The 20,766-nt window shown below is 38.3% G+C and overlaps 1 protein-coding gene across 1 annotated transcript in view; it reads right to left on the bottom strand.

The window, feature by feature from the left end:
- Nucleotides 1–5,047: 5,047 nt before the first annotated feature.
- The window catches only part of LOC124366448 (protein SMG5-like), an 82,007-nt gene continuing 66,288 nt past the window's right edge, over nucleotides 5,048–20,766 (bottom strand). The window contains exon 16 of the mRNA XM_046823013.1: nucleotides 5,048–8,188. Within this exon, the coding sequence (XP_046678969.1) occupies nucleotides 8,121–8,188 (68 nt within the window). The 3' untranslated portion in view covers nucleotides 5,048–8,120. The remainder of the gene's footprint in view (nucleotides 8,189–20,766) is intronic.

Consider the following 20,766-nt stretch of genomic DNA (forward strand, 5'->3'; position numbering starts at 1 on the left):
GGCTTTTTGCGCACCCCGGAAACACACCATGAGGCCCACCAGTCTACAATTTCAGCAGTTCCACAAGCCGCCGAAAACAACCTATCAGGTCCTCCTGGGAAAATTCACCACCCCTGTCCAAACTACCAAAGATGGCATACCGCTCCCTTGCTATTGCGGGGCAATCAAAGATCAGGTGCTCAGCAGTTTCCTCCTGCTCATTACACCTACAGAGCGGATCCTCCTGAAGGATGCCGACTCTGTGAAGATGCTTCCTCAGGTGACCATGCCCCGTAATGAGACTAACAACCTGAGAAGACATTGATCTATTTAATGAGAGAAGGTCCGAAGCCACCCTGGAGGAAGGTGACTGTAATACCATTCTACTCATTCTCAAGCCCGGATGCAACCTCCATCTTCTTTCATGCTCCGTGCGAACCCATTTTGAGACAACCCTAGAGGATTCACACCTTGGAACACCGCAGAACGGTTGAGGTCCTGTCATAATTGTAGCTGAGCCCCGGTTGGCCAGGGCATCAGCTCTTTCGTTCACAGGAATGCCCTCATGACCAGGAACCCAACAAACGGTCACATTGTTGATTCTGGCAAGGGAGGAAATGACCTGATAGCAATCCCAAACCAGTTTGGATTTGATCACGCAAGAGTCCAGCGCCATCAGCGCCGCCTGACTGTCCGTGAAAATATTAATCGTCTTGCTCCTATATCGCAGACGAAGATTCTCGCGAGAACATTCCATAATAGCTGCGACCTCCACTTGAAAAACTGTCGGATACAGACCCATAGGGACCACCAGCTCCCTGCATGGTCTCACTCCCAGAATTCCAGTGCCTATGCCGCTTTTTGTTTTAGAGCCGTCTGTGAACCATTGGAGCTCCGCTGGTGGAAGAGGTTTCCATCCCTCTGACCAATCATCCCTAGAGGGTACAACAATCCTAAAGGGTTTGTCAAAGTAAAACTTTTGTGGCATCTGATCAGAGATCATGTGCAGAGCATCCTCCTGTATCAGGGTGCTAATTCTACAGTGCCCACCGCTGCAGCCCGACCAGAGTCCCATCTGCTGAAGACAGTAGGCACTCCTCCTGGCCATAGCCCGAATGACAATGTCCAGGGGGGCGAGGTTAAGACAACAGTCCAGAGCCGCGCCTGGCGCACTAGGAAAAGCCCCAGTGATAGCAAGGCAGGCCATCCTTTGGATACCCGCCAGACGAGCTACCACCATCTTGGCCTCCGTTTTTGGCCACCAGACGACAGCTCCATACATTAGTGCAGGTCTGACCACGGAAACATAAAGCCAGTACAAGAGCCTCGGCTTCAGTCCCCAGGGCCCACCTATCACATGTCTGCATTGCATTAGAGACCATTTCCCCCTGGCAATGACCCTTTCTAGATGAGGTCCCCAGTTTAGTACCCTATCTAGGATCACACCCAGGTACTTGACCTCAGATTTCAGCTCATTGGAAGAACCTCTGAATAGAAAGGGACCAATGCCCTCCATCTGTCGCCTCCTGGTAAAGGCAACCACAGCAGCCTTGGTGGGGTTGACAGTGAGGCCAACCTCATCAAACCAATTTCCCACCATGTTCAGAGCAACATTGGTCAGTTCCGTGATTGTTGTGTTGAACTTGCCACTCACAAGAATCACAATATCATCTGCGTACCCCTGTACAAAGACACCGCTACTATTCAAAGAATTCAGCAGGTCGTCCACAACTAGGTTCCACAGAAGAGGAGAGAGGACGCCACCCTGTGGACAGCCCCTCTTAGTCTTCGCACTAACACTTGTTCCCATGAGGGTTGTGACAACCACCCTGTCTGTGAGCAAGGCCCTTATCTAAGTTACACATCTGACCATCAACACCACATCTTGAGACCGCATTGATAATCACCTGAGTGGCTGTGTTGTCAAAGGCTCCTTCGATGTCTAGAAAGACACCTATGGTTACCTCTTTTGCCACCAGTGTCTTCTCAATCCTGCATACCAGTTGATGCAGGGCCGAGTCGCATGACTTTCCTGGAGTGTAGGCATGCTGGTTAGGATGTAGAGGTCGCTCTGAAAGAGCTCCCTCCCAAACAAACCTGGCAACCATTTTCTCCATGGTTTTAAGAAGAAAGGAGGACAGGCATATCGGCCATTAGTTTCTAAATGTTGTATAACTAACTCATTATTGTAGATAATTTTTTAATATTTATAGACAATTGAATATCCTTTCTAGTGATATGGACAAAGAAAAGGATATGATTTTTTTGGTAACGACAATTAGGTTGAAAAATGAAATTTAAACAAATTCTGGAATTTTTTGACGTAAGTCCATTTTTTATATTCCTAAATTGAATTTTATGGTAACTTTGTTATTTTATGTTAATTATGCAGAGTTTTCATATAAAAATTACAAAAAAAGTATGTTGATGTTGTTGTTAAATAATCTGTGAATTTTTTATTGAAACCTTGCAAAATGCCTTCATAAGGGCTGGCACTTTTCGGTACATGCACTCAATAAATACTTGGCACTCAAAGGATTAATGCAATATTCCTAAAATGTACAGTAAGCAAGATCTATAACTATAGTCTCAACAAGTTTTTGTTACTGAGAATGCAAAATGTGTGTGTCTGTTAATATGAATTCTTAAAATATTTCAATAACTTAAAACTATCCTGTCATTAAAATATATCAAGCCCAACATGTTGGCCCCCACCAACAAAATCAAATATTTGTAAATGCAGTGTCACCAATCTCATGTCAAAGCTCTGCTGCAAGTTGTGGTATTTTGTGCAGAGCAAAACTATTTTCATCTACAGATAGACCACACTTCCCTTTAACAATTACAATACGAGATTAAATGTTACACAGAACACAACGTCGAAAACATCATATTATTGTGTGATAAAAATTGGTAACACTTCAAAAAGACAAATTTATTTTTATTTTGGATAACACTTATAATAAACTAGCTGTTTCCCATTTATGAGCACTTCTGGTTCAAGTGAGTTATATTTACAATGTCGATGTAGAGTTTGCCTTGTTGCCACGATCAAGAAAATCTGTCAAAAGTATATGTTTATAGCCATTGATGCATATGTAATTTGGTCTAACATTCAAACTTTAAGTTCAACCAGAAATTGATTGTAAAAACAAATGTACATCATAACTTAGTACCTAATAGTGTTTGGCTATTTTATGTCTCGTAATTGCAGTTTAGAACGTGCAGGCATTTTGAAAACTTTTATCTTGCCTTAACAAACACTAGTTATTAAAAACTGGACCAAAGAACAGACATCACAAGAGGTTTGCAGGCAATAACGAACCACTGGCTAATAGCAAGGGAGGTAAGTGCCTTCCTGCATCTCAAACAGTGTTATGAATCACAATCACTTCTACTTTGTTTAAAGTTAGATATTGGTGATGGGAGGTTTGAAAGGATAATAGAAAATAGGATTTTGGACATTCACCATCGTTATATATTACAAAATGTATAACAGTTTCGAGGACTGAAACTGTCCTCTTCATCAGACGGGAAGGTAATTATAGGACATGAGAAAAAAGAAGAGAAATAAGTGGTCAAACATACTTGAGAACTGCTTGGAGTCTAAGAGACAAGAGAAAATGAACACAGAAGGTGTCATGAGCACAATCACACTTCACACCAGCACAGGCGAAAGTGGGATACTAACAAGAAAATCAATGTCAGCACTTCCTGCAGCATAACAGCATGTCATTTGAAACATTGGTTTTCTTTGTATTATCCCACTTTCGTCTTTGCTGGTGCACAATCTAAAGAAATCATAACAAACAAGCCATAGTTCGTGAAACAATTCCTTGTTCAAACCATTTCAATAATTCACAAAACTATATTATTAACCATTATCTACTTATCTGAAGAAGCTCGTACTGTACAGAATGATTAAAGATTGCTGTACTTGCTTGAATTACTTAGAGCGCAGTGTCGGGTGGGAACGAAAGGTTTTTCATACTTTAGACCCCAAGGATCTGTCCTGAGTCCTGGTCTGTTTGTCCTGTTTACATCTGACTTCCCAGCATACATAGAACCATACATTAACCATAATGTATGACGATGACACGGTTCTTTTGATTTCTGGGCAGAATAGAGAGGCACTTGAAGTACATCCATACAGCAAGTAAATTACCTTGTTTTAAACAAATTGAAAACCAAAGTAATTACTATAGGAAGCATGAAAGAGTGACTATCAGCATTTACCCATGTTGATTGTAAATACAGTGGAATACCTGGGTGTTGTGTTTAACAGTAGATTATCGTGGACGGATCATATTGATAAAATGTGTAGCAGACTGAGTAGCTCCAGCGCCCTCTTTGCAATTAGAATTGTTACGCATGTTGGCACAGAGGATGCGGTGAGAACAGCTTACGATTCTCTGTTCATGTGCCATCTTAGATATGGCATTGTCTTGGGGATGCTATGGCAAATGGAAACTTGGAGCGTGTTCTGCTCACTCAAAAAAAGCTATCAGAATACTGGCTGATCTTGATTGGAGGGACAACTACAGGGGGATGCTTTTAAAGAATTAAAAGTCTAGATAATTACCAAAGTCTATCTGCCACAAGTGATCTGCCTTGCATCCTCAAGACAACTGCAGCACCACATGGTCTGAAATTACTCGTATTATTACAATTGCATTGTATCAAGTGACACCATTTTCCATCTTGAAGATTTACAACAAAATCTTATAACAGTAACAGTGGCCAGATCCAATATTAAAAGACATAAAAAGTCATGAGTGCACGTTACTTGCATTCTGTGCAGAGACATCGTCTTGGGTTTATTTTCTGTTCTCTGGACTTTTTGCAGTTTTCGGGTATGTTTGACCTCTTTTCGTTTCTTTCTTTTTTATGTAAATAATTGTCTTGTCACTTGACGAATAAGATTTCAGTCCTCGAAACGTTGTATTGTACATTTTGTAAACTGTCCGAAATCTTACAATCCTCCCAAGCTTTCCATTGTTGTCTTTTTTTTTGTTTCAACTTTTTATGAACAAAAGGAGACGGAAATAAGATCTAAAAAATGAGACAATTTTATGTTAGCAATTAGACTTTATTTAACACTAAACAAATACAAAGAGGGTGAAAGCTGATATATAATAAAGTTTCTCTGTTTTTGATGTTAATCTATAAAACACCCATGTTGGACATTAAGATGAGCGGAACGTCTGTTACATGGCCTTAGTACCATATATACTATTGTAGGGAACTTAACCCATCACTAGCAGCGGGGCTCTAGTCTACACCACTAATATTCTGTTTAATGTAGTTCTCCTGTGTAAATATGTTTTTTTATTTTAAAATATAACATTTTAACCCAATATTAATTCATTGTGGTTTTTTTAACAGAACCAAAGTACTGTAAAAATATCTGTTATTAATGCATTACAGTAAATTGATCATCCCCACAGACATTTCACACTTATTTGAATCCTCATCAACTATTAGTACAGAACTCGCTGTTGTATTGAATTAATCTGTTTGTCAACATTTACTGGCCATACGTTACAATTTCATAATATATGTATACGTCAACACAATTGTTTATACTGTAACATAAATATTACAGAATAGTTCTAAACATTAACTTCTATAATTAATTGGCTGAGAACTAGATAACCCATCCATGTAGTTAAGTTCTGGTTTACAATGAAGCACTGAGCCGTGAAATAAACACTCTCATTACTATGGCACCGTTGTTATAAGCTCCTCCACGACCATAACACCTTTCTATACCTCTAAGTAGTTGTACTTAAGTTAAAAGGTATGTAAATAAACTAGTGATTTGGAACAAATTAAGCATTTGCCATTATAACTAACAGTTTTACAATTTAAAATTGTAAATAATTTTGCTTCCAAAGTTTGGTAATGGAATATCTAAGTTCTTCTTCGCCATGATTTACTATTTGTTTAACTTTAGCGATTCATATAACCTGCATATGCCTGCTAACATATTCAAATTACAAGACTAGAAAATGCTTGAAAAACAAAGTTTGTACATAAGGCCATCATTTACTATTAAGAACTGATATTCTTTATTAATATTAAAAAATGTCAATTACAAAAGTTAATTTTTTTAACACAAACATTTTTTTAGCAAAACTTGTTTGATTGTTTACAGCACGTACCAATAAATAATTTAAATAATTTCTTTAAACATTATTTTCAATCACAAAACATTTCTAATTTAAGGCGACAATATGAAAATTGTGCTATTTAGTAGAGTACCTAACCTTAAACAAATAATGTTGTGCATTTTCTTATTGAAATAATAAAAAAAAAATATTGAAAAAGATTTAAAAATATTACACTGAGTTGTGGTTTGAAACTACTGAAATTAAAAAGAATTCAAACTATTCATAATAATAATGTATACATGTTCTTCTTGGTTTCACTGATTACAAGAAATGAACTAACAGGGAAAATCAAACATCACTATTCAAATCAAGAACTGAAATGTGAAAAGTATAAATACCTCACCAAAATAAAAAGAATACATGTTATTAGATAAATTATGTTGACAGTGTTTCCTAGATCAATTACATATTTTTGTACAGGGTGGTTCTCAGATGGTACTGAAGAACCCATAACATTTCCTAAAATGTAAAATGGTTACATTGATATTGAGCTTTATTTTGTTACTAAACTAGTAAGTGTAAACATCCTTGGGCAATTTTCAAGAAAACGGGTTTAAGAAATGTTCTGTACACTAATTCGCTGCAAGGTGGAATGTAACGATGGTGTGTGTGTCTTTAGAACAACATTGTTTTGGGAATTTATTGTCAAGTAATTGTTTTTCATACATAGTAAGCATTACAAAGTATTATCATGTATGATTGTGAATTTTGATCAAGCAATAAAATATTATTATTTAATAATAATTTAGCCTTTTACAGCAGTTATTTAGTTCATACTTTTCTTAAGGGAGGTGAACTATTCGAGGATTGGCAACACTGAACTGACGTAACCAACCATTTGTTTATTAAAACTAACCCAACTAGAAAATTTTTAATATAAAAGTAAGAATTAGTCAACATAGAACCCAGCAAATTTTTAAAAAATCAACCGATATATTTTGTCCATCCATACATGATAAATACAAAAGCGTTTTACTACAGCTTATCATTTATTTCAGCCATTTGTAATTTTAAAATCCTAGAATTGTATGGAAATTGCCTTAAATTCTTCAGGTTTCCTTATTATTAATTTACTCTGTTTAAATATTTAAATTTTATAGAATGACTATTTGAAGTCTGTTGAAACACGATTCTTTTCTGTTAAAAATCAAGCCTTATTCTAACATTTTTATTTTAAAAATATTTACTTGACAGAAATAAAATTTTCAGATGAGTGATTACTTTCCAATACGGTTATTTCGATAACACGGAAAAAAATAATTTGGTTCTTGAAGATAAAAAAAATCCAACATGGATCTAAGAGCTCAGGAGAAACTGTTACTCTAGCCTGCACCAAGGAAATGATGAGAATAAATTACAAATTAAGATAAACTGTTTAAGAAATAACTGAAACCCCAATAGTAGTGTGGGTAAACCTAACATAAAATTAATAGGTTATAAATAGATTCGCATTGAAAAACGTAGTAAAGGCGTACGAATTTCCAAAACTTAAGATGAAGTAGAAATAATGACAATGTAATGGCTCATAAAAGATTTACTTTAAGCTAAACACTGCTTAACACAGACATTACAACATCCATTGCTTTCTTTATTTCTGGTGAACGAATACGACTTGAAAAAACAATTTTCAGTGAGAAATTTTAACAGAACAAAATACACTGAAGAGGTCGTCGTGACAAGATATTTTACGGTCAACGATCGATAACTTCAAAAAAAGATGAGTTTCTCGTGTGGACTGTGGTGGTGTTTCCTCACAGCGCACCTTGTGGGACGATCAGAGAGTAAACATATACTATTCTATATTGTATGTTACTATGAGGGGAGGGGAGGCAGGGTCAGCACGGGATGTTTATTTTACAAGACAGTAAAATAAAGGTGTTACAAGCAGCAGCTGATCTCTGAGGGCCCGCTCGTCACGTGTCACACCGTGGTCTGTTGTCCGTCGCCTCGACAGAGGCCAGGCTTCGCTCAACCGTGACTCTTGCTTGAGGTCTTCCACTTGCTGTGGAATGTCTCTATGTGTTCAATGCTGATTCCTGAGAACAGTCATAGTAACATGTTTTAGCAATAGCCAACGAATGACAATAATTCATAATGAAAGATACAAATTGGTCTAGGCTGCTGGAGATGTTGGTGCTGGCACTGGAACGCTAAGATAACCACAACTGTATGTCACAATGTGACCAGAGAGGACATAACAATGTTGTTATAGATCTGTAATGTTAATCTCTAGTATCTAAAAAGGGTTTTAATATTTTTCTTGCAATATGTCTTTATCAACATTTAACTTTGAACAACATCTAACATCTAAATCAAACTATATGCTACTTTTAGTACCCCTCATATTTGATGTAGTTTGTATTATTATTTTTGCTGAAGATGGGGAGTCTGCTACCAGATACACTAGAGTCCAAAGTCCTTCACTCCAGTGCATGCTAGGTTGGCTACGTGATAAAGATCACCGACCCGCTAAACCCCACTCTCATCTTTCCTGCCAACCAGCCAGATCACTGACCCACTAAACCCCACTCTCATCTTTCCTGCCCACCCAGCCAGATCAATGACCCACTAAACCCCACTCTCATCTTTCCTGCCCAAACAGCCATATCACCGACCCACTAACCCCACTCATCTTTCCAGCCCACCCAGTCAGATCACTCTCAACTTTCAGGGATAACATATTTAATAACAATACATTCCATTACTTTTAACAAATTGCTTTACATTCTTCAAGCTCTTGTCTTATTGGAAATTATATATTAATTTAAACAAACTCTCCAATAATATAAAGTTTTTATTTTTGTGAGGCCTTTTGTACTCAATGAGTACATCTTTGGACACACACAACTGAATAAAAGTAATAATAATAATAGTAACAAACAATTTTGTACTATGTTTTTATTTAGTACAAAATTAAAATATCAGAATGGTTTTGTTTAATATTTATATCGTTATCATTTAGCAGATAATTTTACGCTATGAGATGTTTTTTTTTATTTAAATTATTTGTTCGGTTAATAAATTACTTGTTTTTATTTTATTCTGGAGCCGAAGGGCTAGTGGCAAAGGTTGGTAACGAAGTTGTGCCCTGCATATGGTCACATATATTATAGAATGTTTGTATATTGTATGGATAGTATGTGCTTGCTATGTGTGTTGTATGTGTGTATGGTAATGAGAGTGTCTGTGTCCCCTTGCCGACGCCATGTCTGGGCGGCTGTGAGTCTAGGATAGTAGGCCCGCACAACCCCGCGACCAGTTTGTCCTCCCCCTCCCACTGCTCCTCCCCGCACCCCTCCTAACCTCCTAATCATGCAACCCATCACCACGGCCCAAATCCTTATCAATAGTACGTCTCCCTATCGCAAACAATTTCAACCAGCTCATCTGAACGCTCAATCGCTTAGATGTCATATTGATGAAGTTAGAACTATTTTTATGAATCAGATGTTTGATGTCATTACTATATCTGAGTCTTGGTTAAAGCCGAGTGTTCCTGACGGTGAGGTAGCACTTCCGGTTTATTTAATTTTCAGAAATGATAAGATTGTCCAAAATTGGTGAGGGTGTGTGTGTATTTGTAAAAGAAAATTTTGGGGTTAAGCACTTGTACTCTACACCGCAGGAATATTCGGCTAAACCGGAATTTATTTTTTTAGAGATTGATGTGTCTGTTTCGGAGGTACTTCTCTTAGGATTATGTTACCGTCCGCCTAAGGTGGGGCATATGGATGACTTTGAGGATACTCTCTTGCGTCTTCTCTCGGGCTATGGTCATGTCTTGATTATAGGTGACTTTATAGATCTTCTGAAACCTAACAATCACAAGACTATACAGCTCACTAGGATGTTTCAATCCTGCAACCTGACTATATACTACCACTGAACGCCACGCACTACACTGCCAAAGCCGCCACCTGGCTAGATCTTATGGTAGTCTCAAGACTCTGAGGAATCATTATACCATGGGCAACTTCCAGTTCCGGCAATTACCCATCATGAGTTAATTTTCTGTGCCCTTTCATTAAAAGTACCCAAACCAAAAGAAAAATATATAACTTGCAGATCATACAGAAATATGAATGAAATTGCATTTTTTGCGGAATACCCATGGCATTCCGTGCAGAATAAGGAGACTGTTGATGAGATGGTTGACTCTTTAAATTTTCTTATATTAAAGCTGTATGACAAACATGCCCCTCTTGTTACCAAGCGAATTAATAAGAAACAATCCGTTTCATGGATTACCGAGAATATTCTCGGTCTAATGGCCGAAAGAGACGCCTTGTTTCGGAGGGCTTGGTGCTCTAGAGATGTCAACTTAATGATACGGTACCGCCATCTTCGTAAACCAAGTCAAAGAACAAATTAGAAATTCCCATCTTCGATACATAAATGGTATGTTTTCAGACGGAAATCAATCGACAACTGCGTTATGGAGCAATGTCAAGAAGCTTGGTTTTGGTAAGCAACCCTCTACTGCCTCTATTAATATTTCACTTAATAATCTAAACGAGTATTTTTCATCATTTTCTCAAAAATCTATCACCCCAGTTGTTCAAACTCATTTAGATGAATTGAGTCAACAAACCCATAATATTCCCTCAGACAGCCAGTTTCGTTTAGATCCAGTATTAAGAGGTAGATGTCCTTAATGCAATCAGGCGTACACAAACGAATGCTACGGGTTCGGACAACATATCAATCTTATTAGTTAAGAAAATTCTTTTTGCTATTCTCTCTGTCATTACAACAATTTACAATAAATCTCTCACAACAGGTGTTTTCCCCACACAATGGAAGTCCGCCTTAGTTCGTCCACTACATAAAATGAAATCTCCATCTGAACCCCAAGACTACCGACCAATTAGTATCTTACCAGCTCTCTCAAAAGGCCTTGAGCAAATAGTTCATTCCCAAATATCGGATTTCTTGTCTAAAAATAATATTATTAATGTTTTTCAGTCTGGCTTTCGCCAAAACCATAGAACAGAAACTGCACTTCTGAAAATAACTGACGACATTCGATTAGCCATGGATCAAGGTCTTTATACCTTACTAGTTCTATTCGATTTCAGCAAGGGCTTAAATACAATCATTCAAAACATTCTATTTAAAAAGCTTAAAAATTTAGGTTTCTCTGAAAATGCTTTAGCATGGATAAAATCATATCTAAGAGACAGAAAGCAGTGTTTGTGCAATGACAACTTAATGTCTGATTTCAGAACTGTGACTAATCATAAGCAACATACTTGGATGGACTGATGCAGTGGTGTACACCTGTAACAGGGTGTTCGCTGCTGTGCACACACTGAAACGAATGCAAGGACTTCTACCATTTCACATTAAACTCTGTTGATAAAATCACTTGTGTTTCCCTACTTTAACTACTGCAACTCTGTAATCAATGACATGACTGTAGCCCTTAGCACTAAACTGCAAAGAGCACACAATTACTGCACTCACTTTCTGTTTGATTTACGTCGAAGGGATCATGTCACGCCATATTTTATTCAATCATCAATTCTAAAATTAGCTGATTCAAGATCGATTCGAATTTTGTCATTGTTGTACTATATTATTAATACAGATTTACCAAAATATTTATCTGAAAACTTTCAGTTTTTGGCAGGGAGTGGCACAAGAGAAGCTCAGTCTGGTGCACTAAGACTCAGAATTCCAATACACAGAACCAAAACCTATAACCGATCCTTCACCGTTACCGCCTGTAGATTATGGAACTCCCTACCAGATCCTGTCAAACAAATTGAGAGCCGGAAACGGTTTGTGGTGGAGCTGAGACGAAGATACCTGGACCGTATGATCGTGGCGGGGCTACACTTTGAATCGTGACTGTGTGAATGGAATAACGCAAGTTTTAGTTAATAAGCCATAATTTGCATTATTAAGATTAATTTTTTTAAGAGGTTAAATTTAAGAAAGGACCATATGGTCCTAATTTCGCCTCAATAAAGAAGTGTTTCTTTCTATCGTATTTAAAAAAAAGTTTCTTGTAATGATTGAGCAGCTTTAGTATGTGCTTTATTATGCTAGAGAATTACACCTCTCCTCAGAGATCTAAATTTGTTATTTAACTGGTTCACCATGCTCAAAAGGATATTTAAATAGTAATGACTATTTATAGTAAATACGAATCTAATATACTATACAGCCGCATGTGAAACTGACTGACTGACTGACTCACTGATATATAGATACAAATTCTAACATAGTTCTAGAAGTGCTGGAAACTTGAAATTTGGCACGCAGGTACCTTTCACAATATGACCCGGAGGAAAAGTCTGAAAACCGGACTTTTTTACTTTTAAACCCCTCAAAAAAATTCCTAAAAAATCGCGCATTCTTCACCCCTCCAGGCATTTCTTGTAAGCCTGATAGCGGGTGAACCGTTGGAGCTAGCTTCGATCTGACGAAAAATCGTTAGTCAGGAATGAAGTGAACTACAAAAAAGGTCCAGTGACTTTTTGTCCTATCTCGTGTGGTTAAGCTACAAAACGCGGGAATGTTTGACATTCCAGAGATTCTTTTGCTTAAAATAAAGTTTCGAGCCTGATAGTGGCCGAACCGTAGGTCGTAGTTCAAATCCTGATTTGACCCATCAAATTAGCAAATTGCGCGATCTACAGAAAAGGTCCAGTGACTTTTTTGCTCTACATCCAGTGGTTCGGCCGAAAAACGTGATTATGTGCTATTTTTTTTGTAATTTTTTACGCGAAACTTTTGTTTTTCGGGCTCGATAGCGGCGAAACCATTCGTCTGAGGTCGAAATAAGACGAACGTTGGAGTTAGGAAATGAGGTGATCTACAAAAATGTCCCAGTAACTCTTTACACTCTATCTCCATTGGTTTGGCCGCAAAACGTGATTAAGTGAAAGTATTTGGAAATTTTCGCCTAAAAAATTTACCTTTCGGGCTCGATAGCGGCTAAACTGTTGGTCGTAGCTCAAAACAAATTTTTTAATAGGATTTATGAAATTGCGTGATCTACAAATAATGTTCAGTAACATTTTGCCCTATCCTCAACGGTTTGGCCGCATAACGCGTTTTAAGTGTTGATTTTTTAAGTTTTACGTGATATTTTTAAACTGCCCAGTGCAGTCTTTTGTCCTAAGCTCTGTACTGCCTAAATTATAGGTCGTAGCTTAAATCTGATGGCATAATCGAAAGAGAAAAATTAAATTTTCGACAAGAAAGGTCCAGTCACTTTTTCTTGTATCTCTAACGGTTATCTAATATACTATACAGCCGCATGTGAAACTGACTGACTGACTCACTGATATATAGATACAAATTCTAACATAGTTCTAGAAGTGCTGGAAACTTGAAATTTGGCACGCAGGTACCTTTTGCCGTGTAACCAACAGGAAAAGTCTGAAAACCGGGAATTTTTAGTTTTAAGCCCCTCAAAAAAATTCCCAAAAAAAAACACGCTATTTTTTACCCTTGCAGGCTTTTTTTGTAAGCCCGATAGCGGGCGAAACCGTTGAAGCTAGCTCGGATCTGACGAAAAATTCATGGTCAGGAATGAAGTGAACTACAAAAAAAGGTCCAGTGATTTTTTTGCTGTATCTTCCATGGTTAAGCGACAAAACGCTCGAATATTTTGACATTCCAGAGATTTTTTCGGTAAAAATAATGTTTCGAGCCTGATAGCGGCCGAAACCGTTGGTCGTAGCTCAAATCTGATTTGACCCATCAAATTAGCAAATCGCGCGATCTGCAGAAAAAGGTCAAGTGACTTTTTGTCCTATCTCCATTGGTTTGGCCGAGAAACGTGATTATGTACAATTTTTTTTTGTAATATTTACTTGAAAAGTTTGTTTTTGAGGTCGATAAACGGGCGAAACCATTGGTCGGAGGGCAAAATAAATCAAAAGATAGATATAGGAAATGAAGTGATCTACAAAAAACCTTTAGTAACTTTTTACTCTATATCCATTAGTTTGGCCGAAAAATGCGACTAAGTTAAAATATTTTGAAATTTTCGCCTAAAAATTTATCTTTCGGGCTCAATAGCGGCTAAACGGTTTGGTCGTTGCTCAAAAACAAATTTTCACTAGGATTTAGAAAACAGCGCGGTCTACAAAAAAGGTCCAGTGACATTTTGCCCTATACCCAATGGTTTGGCCGCAAACACGTGTTTTAAAATATTGATTTTTTTAAGTTTTCCGTGAGATTTTGTTTTCTGGGGCTAGGTTGCAGAATTACACCTCTCCTCAGAGATCTAAATTTGTTATTTAAACTGGTTCACCATGCTCAAAAGGATATTTAAATAGTAATGACTATTTATAGTAAATACGAATCTAATATATATACAACCGCATGTGTAACTGACTGACTGACTCACTCACTCACGTATACTAATTTCTAACCTACTTCCAGATGAGTTAGAGACTTGAAATTTGGTACACAGATAGCTTTCCACGTGTAACCACCAGGAAAATCCCGAAAAAGTGAGAATTTTTCATTTTCAACCCCTCAAAAAAATTCCCAAAAAATCGCGCATTCTTCACCCCTGCAGGCATTTTTTGTAAGCCCGATAGCGGGCGAACCGTTGGAGCTAGCTCGGATCTGACGGAAAATTCATGGTCAGGAATGAAGTGAACTACAAAAAAGGTCTAATGACTTTTTGCTCTATCTTCCATGGTTAAGCGACAAAACGCTCGAACATTTGAAATTCCAGAGATTTTTTCGATAAAAATAATGTTTCAAGCCCGATAGCGGCCGAACCGTTGGTCGTCAGCTCAAATCTGATTGACCCATCAAATTAGCAAATTGCGCGATCTACAGAAAAGGTCCAGTAATCTTTTGCCCTATCTCGATTGGTTTGGCCGAAAAAACGTGATTATGTACAATTTTGTTGTAACTTTTACGCGAAACTTTTGTTTTTGGGGTCGATAGCGGCGAAACCATTGGTCGGAGGTCAAAATAAGACTAACGTTTTATTTAGGAAATAAGATGACCTACAAAAAAGGTCCAGTGACTTTTTACTATATTTCCCTTAGTTTGACCGCAAAACGCGATTAAGTGAAAATATTGGACATTTTCGCCTAAAAATTTACATTCCGGGCTTGATAGCGGCTAAAACGGTTGGTCGTAACTCAAAACAAATTTTTAAAACGGGATTTAGGAAATCACGTGATCTACAGAAAAGGTTCAGTGACTTCGGGAGTTGGCTGAGCGTTAGCTAAGCGTCAATAGTAGATAGGGACAGAGGAATATTTATTATGTTCACAGACACAATACCCTCTAAAAAAGGCCCAAGTGTGTCATTAACCCCCGGTAATATTAACCCCCCCCCCGGGGATTTCCTGGTATGACCTGATAACCTCCTGTACATTCAACCCCCTGATGTGTTAACCCCCCTGGTAACATTAAACCCCCCCAGGGAATTTCCTGCCATGACCTCATGTCCGAATTTTACCAGTCACCAAATCTCTTAACCCCCCCCCCTGGGAAGATCCTGGTATGACCAGATAACCCCCTGGAGACTTATCGCCCGGTAACGTTAACCCCCCCTGGGAATTTGTTCATATGACCAGACAATATCCTGACGAAATTAAACCCCCTCTTGTCTTAACCTCCTTAACATTAATCACCCACCCAGGGAATTTCTCGCCTTGACTAGAATAGTCTCCTGGTGATATTAAACCCCCTGTTCGACTTCAAAATACTGCCTTGAGGTCGGTTTTTATTATGTTTATACTAAACAATTCAAGATAGCTGACCCGTGCAGACTTTTCTCTCCCGAGCTCATTTCTGGCTAAAAACCATAGGTCGTAGATCAGATCTGAGGGCACAATCGAAAGACAAAATTAAATTTCCAACAAGAAAGGTCCAGTCACTTTTTGTCGTATCTCTAACGGTTTAAACCGCAAAAATGCCCTCAAAGTCAAAAGTTTTTACGAATCCGGAAAAAAATCTATGAAAAAGGTCAATTTTTAAATCCCTTGTCATTTACTTAATGTCCGACTTAACCAGTCACCGAATTCCGCTTATCCCCGAATTTGCAAGCGTTTACTTTGGGGGCCTGGGGGCGTAGCCCCCAGCGAGCCGAAGGCGAGTCTAATATACTATACAGCCGCATGTGAAACTGACTGACTGACTGACTCACTGATATATAGATACAAATTCTAACATAGTTCTAGAAGTGCTGGAAACTTGAAATTTGGCACGCCAGGTACCTTTCACAATATGACCCGGAGGAAAAGTCTGAAAACCGGACTTTTTTACTTTTAAAACCCCTCAAAAAAATTCCTAAAAAAATCGCGCATTCTTCACCCCTCCAGGCATTTCTTGTAAGCCTGATAGCGGGTGAACCGTTGGAGCTAGCTTCGATCTGACGAAAAATCGTTAGTCAGGAATGAAGTGAACTACAAAAAAAGGTCCAGTGACTTTTTGTCCTATCTCGTGTGGTTAAGCTACAAAACGCGGGAATGTTTTGACATTCCAGAGATTCTTTTGCTTAAAATAAAGTTTCGAGCCTGATAGTGGGCCGAACCGTAGGTCGTAGCTCAAATCTGATTGACCCATCAAATTAGCAAATTGCGCGATCTACAGAAAAGGTCCAGTGACTTTTGCTCTACATCCAGTGGTTTCGGCCGAAAAACGTGATTATGTGCTATTTTTTTTTGTAATTTTTACGCGAAACTTTTGTTTTCGGGCTCGATAGCGGCGAAACCATTTTCGTCTGAGGTCGAAATAAGACGAACGTTGGAGTTAGGAAATGAGGTGATCTACAAAAAATGTCCCAGTAACTCTTTACTCTATCTCCATTGGTTTGGCCGCAAAACGTGATTAAGTGAAAGTATTTGGAAATTTTCGCCTAAAAAATTTACCTTTCGGGCTCGATAGCGGCTAAACTGTTGGTCGTAGCTCAAAACAAATTTTTAATAGGATTTATGAAATTGCGTTGATCTACAAATAATGTTCAGTAACATTTTGCCCTATCCTCAACGGTTTTGGCCGCATAACGCGTTTTAAGTGTTGATTTTTTAAGTTTTACGTGATATTTTTAAACTGCCCAGTGCAGTCTTCTTTTGTCCTAAGCTCTGTACTGCCTAAATTATAGGTCGTTAGCTTAAATCTGATGGCATAATCGAAAGAGAAAATTAAATTTTCGACAAGAAAGGTCCAGTCACTTTTTCTTGTATCTCTAACGGTTATCTAATATACTATACAGCCGCATGTGAAACTGACTGACTGACTCACTGATATATAGATACAAATTCTAACATAGTTCTAGAAGTGCTGGGAAACTTGAAATTTGGCACGCAGGTACCTTTTGCCGTGTAACCAACAGGAAAAAGTCTGAAAAACCGGGAATTTTTAGTTTTAAGCCCCTCAAAAAAATTCCCAAAAAAACACGCATTTTTTACCCTTGCAGGCTTTTTTTGTAAGCCCGATAGCGGGGCGAACCGTTGAAGCTAGCTCGGATCTGAACGAAAAATTCATGGTCAGGAATGAAGTGAACTACAAAAAAGGGTCCAGTGATTTTTTGCTGTATCTTCCATGGTTTAAGCGACAAAACGCTCGAATATTTGACATTTCCAGAGATTTTTTCGGTTAAAAATAATGTTTCGAGCCTGATAGCGGCCGAACCGTTGGTCGTCAGCTCAAATCTGATTGACCCATCAAATTAGCAAATCGCGCGATCTGCAGAAAAGGTCAAGTGACTTTTTGTCCCTATCCTCCATTGGTTTGGCCCGAGAAACGTGATTATGTACAATTTTTTTGTAATATTTACTTGAAAAGTTTGTTTTTGAGGTCGATAACGGCGAAACCATTGGTCGGAGGGAGGGCAAAATAAATCAAAAAAGATAGATATAGGAAATGAAGTGATCTACAAAAAACCTTCAGTAACTTTTTACTCTATATCCATTAGTTTGGCCGAAAAATGCGACTAAGTTAAAATATTTTGAAATTTTCGCCTAAAAATTTATCTTTCGGGCTCAATAGCGGCTAAACGGTTGGTCGTTGCTCAAAACAAATTTTCACTAGGATTTAGAAAACAGCGCGGTCTACAAAAAAGGTCCAGTGACATTTTGCCCTATACCCAATGGTTTGGCCGCAACACGTGTTTTAAAATATTGATTTTTTAAGTTTTCCGTGAGATTTTGTTTTCTGGGCTAGGTTGCAGACAGAACCTTTGTTTTAGGCCAAATTCAAAATTTTATTTTAATACTAAATAATGCGGTCTACAAAAAAGGTCCAGTGACGTTTTACTCTATCTTCCATGGTGTAGCCGTAAAACGTGATTATGTTAAAAATTTCACTTAAGAACTTACCCTTCGGGCTCGATATTGGGCGAACTGTTGGCCCTAGCTTAAATATATAATCTTTTATAATTAGCTATTCATATGATCTAAAGAAAATGTTCAGCAGCTTTCTGTCGTTTATCTTTCCGTAAGCCTCATAAATGCTATAAATGGCTAATTCTTTGTAGTCAATTTTAGGTGTTTTAAATTTTGCAACTATAATTAGTGCGATTCATGCTGATTCCAGATTGACCTTGTATTACTACGGTAACGAGTGACTATATCCCCCCCTCCACATCGGAAGTTGGCTGAGCGTTAGTGAAGCTTCAAAAGTAGATAGGGACAGAGTGCTTTTTAATTAATTTAATGAAATAGTGATTCCTTATCAACAATCAGGTATGGAATTATGATTTCCGAAGTAATTTAAACCCCCTTATCAACGTTTTATTTTGATCAAAAATACTGTACACATATCCTCGTGGCCCAGACACACATTTCCAAGAAAAGTACCACGCGTTCTTATAATTCCCGAGAACATTAATCCCTCTCCCGGGAATTTCCTGGTTGATGAACTCCTGATTAAATTAAACCCCCTGTTTAACTTAATAATCTGATAAAGGTAGTTATTAATTTATTTACACTAAATCTGTTTACACCATAGCTGACCAGTGCAGACTTTTATGCCAAGCGTTGTACCGACTAAACCATAGGTCGTAGATCAAATCTGATGGCACAATCGAAAGACAAAATTAAATTTCCGACAAGAAAGGTTTGGTCACTTTTTGTCGTATCTCTAACGGTTAAGCCACAAAATGGCCTTAGATTCAAAACTTTGATAAAAACTGGAAAATTCAAAAAAATAGGTCTAATACTATTTCGAATTCCGCTTATCCCCGAATTTGACCAACACCCCAAAAGGGGGCCTGGGGTGTGTCATTAACCCACGCTAACATTAACCCCCCCCGGGATTTCCTAGTATGACCAGATAACCTCCTGAGTACATTAAACCCCCTGTGTTAACCCCCCCGGGAATTTCCTGGCATGACTTCATGTCCGAAATTTACCAATAACCAAATCTCTTAACCCCCCCCTGGGAAGTTCCTGGTAATACCAGACAACCCCCTGGTGTCTTATCCCCCGGTAACGTTAACCCCCCCTAGGGAATTTCCTGGCATGACCTCATGTCCGAATTTTACCAATAACCAAATCTCTTAACCCAACTGGGAAGTTCCTGGTATGACCAGATAACCCCCTGACGTCTTATCCCCAGGCAACGTTAACCCCCCCCCTCCTGGGAATATCCTGGCATGATATCATGTCCGAATTTTACCAATCACCAAATCAATCTTATCCCCGAATTTAAGGCACTTACTTTGGGGGCCTGGGGGCGTAGCCCCCAGCGAGCCGAAGGCGAGTCTAATATATATACAACCGCATGTGTAACTGACTGACTGACTGACTCACTCACTCACGTATACTAATTCTAACCTACTTCCAGATGAGTTAGAGACTTGAAATTTGGTACACAGGATAGCTTTCCACGTGTAACCACCAGGAAAATCCCGAAAAAGTGAGAATTTTTCATTTTCAACCCCTCAAAAAAATTCCCAAAAAATCGCGCATCTCTTCACCCCTGCAGGCATTTTTTTGTAAGCCCGATAGCGGGCGAACCGTTGGAGCTAGCTCGGATCTGACGGAAAATTCATGGTCAGGAATGAAGTGAACTACAAAAAAGGTCTAATGACTTTTTGCTCTATCTTCCATGGTTTAAGCGACAAAAACGCTCGTACATTTGAAATTCCAGAGATTTTTTCGATAAAAATAATGTTTCAAGCCCGATAGCGGCGCCGAACCGTTGGTCGTAGCTCAAATCTGATTGACCCCATTCAAATTAGCAAATTGCGCGATCTACAGAAAAGGTCCAGTAAATCTTTTGCCCTATCTCGATTGGTTTGGGCCGAAAAAAACGTGATTATGTACAATTTTTGTTGTAACTTTTACGCGAAACTTTTGTTTTTGGGGTCGATAGCGGCGAAACCATTGGTCGGAGGTCAAAATAAGACTAACGTTTTATTTAGGAAATAAGATGACCTACAAAAAAGGTCCAGTGACTTTTTACTATATTTCCCTTAGTTTGACCGCAAAACGCGCGATTAAGTGAAAATATTGGACATTTTCGCCTAAAAATTTACATTCCGGGCTTGATAGCGGCTAAACGGTTGGTCGTAACTCAAAAACAAATTTTTAAACGGGATTTAGGAATCACGTGATCTACAGAAAAAGGTTTCAGTGACTTCGGAGAGTCAATAGTAGATAGGGACAGAGGAATATTTATT

The sequence above is a fragment of the Homalodisca vitripennis genome, chromosome 7 (assembly GCF_021130785.1).
Source record: "Homalodisca vitripennis isolate AUS2020 chromosome 7, UT_GWSS_2.1, whole genome shotgun sequence".
NCBI lineage: Eukaryota > Metazoa > Arthropoda > Insecta > Hemiptera > Cicadellidae > Homalodisca > Homalodisca vitripennis.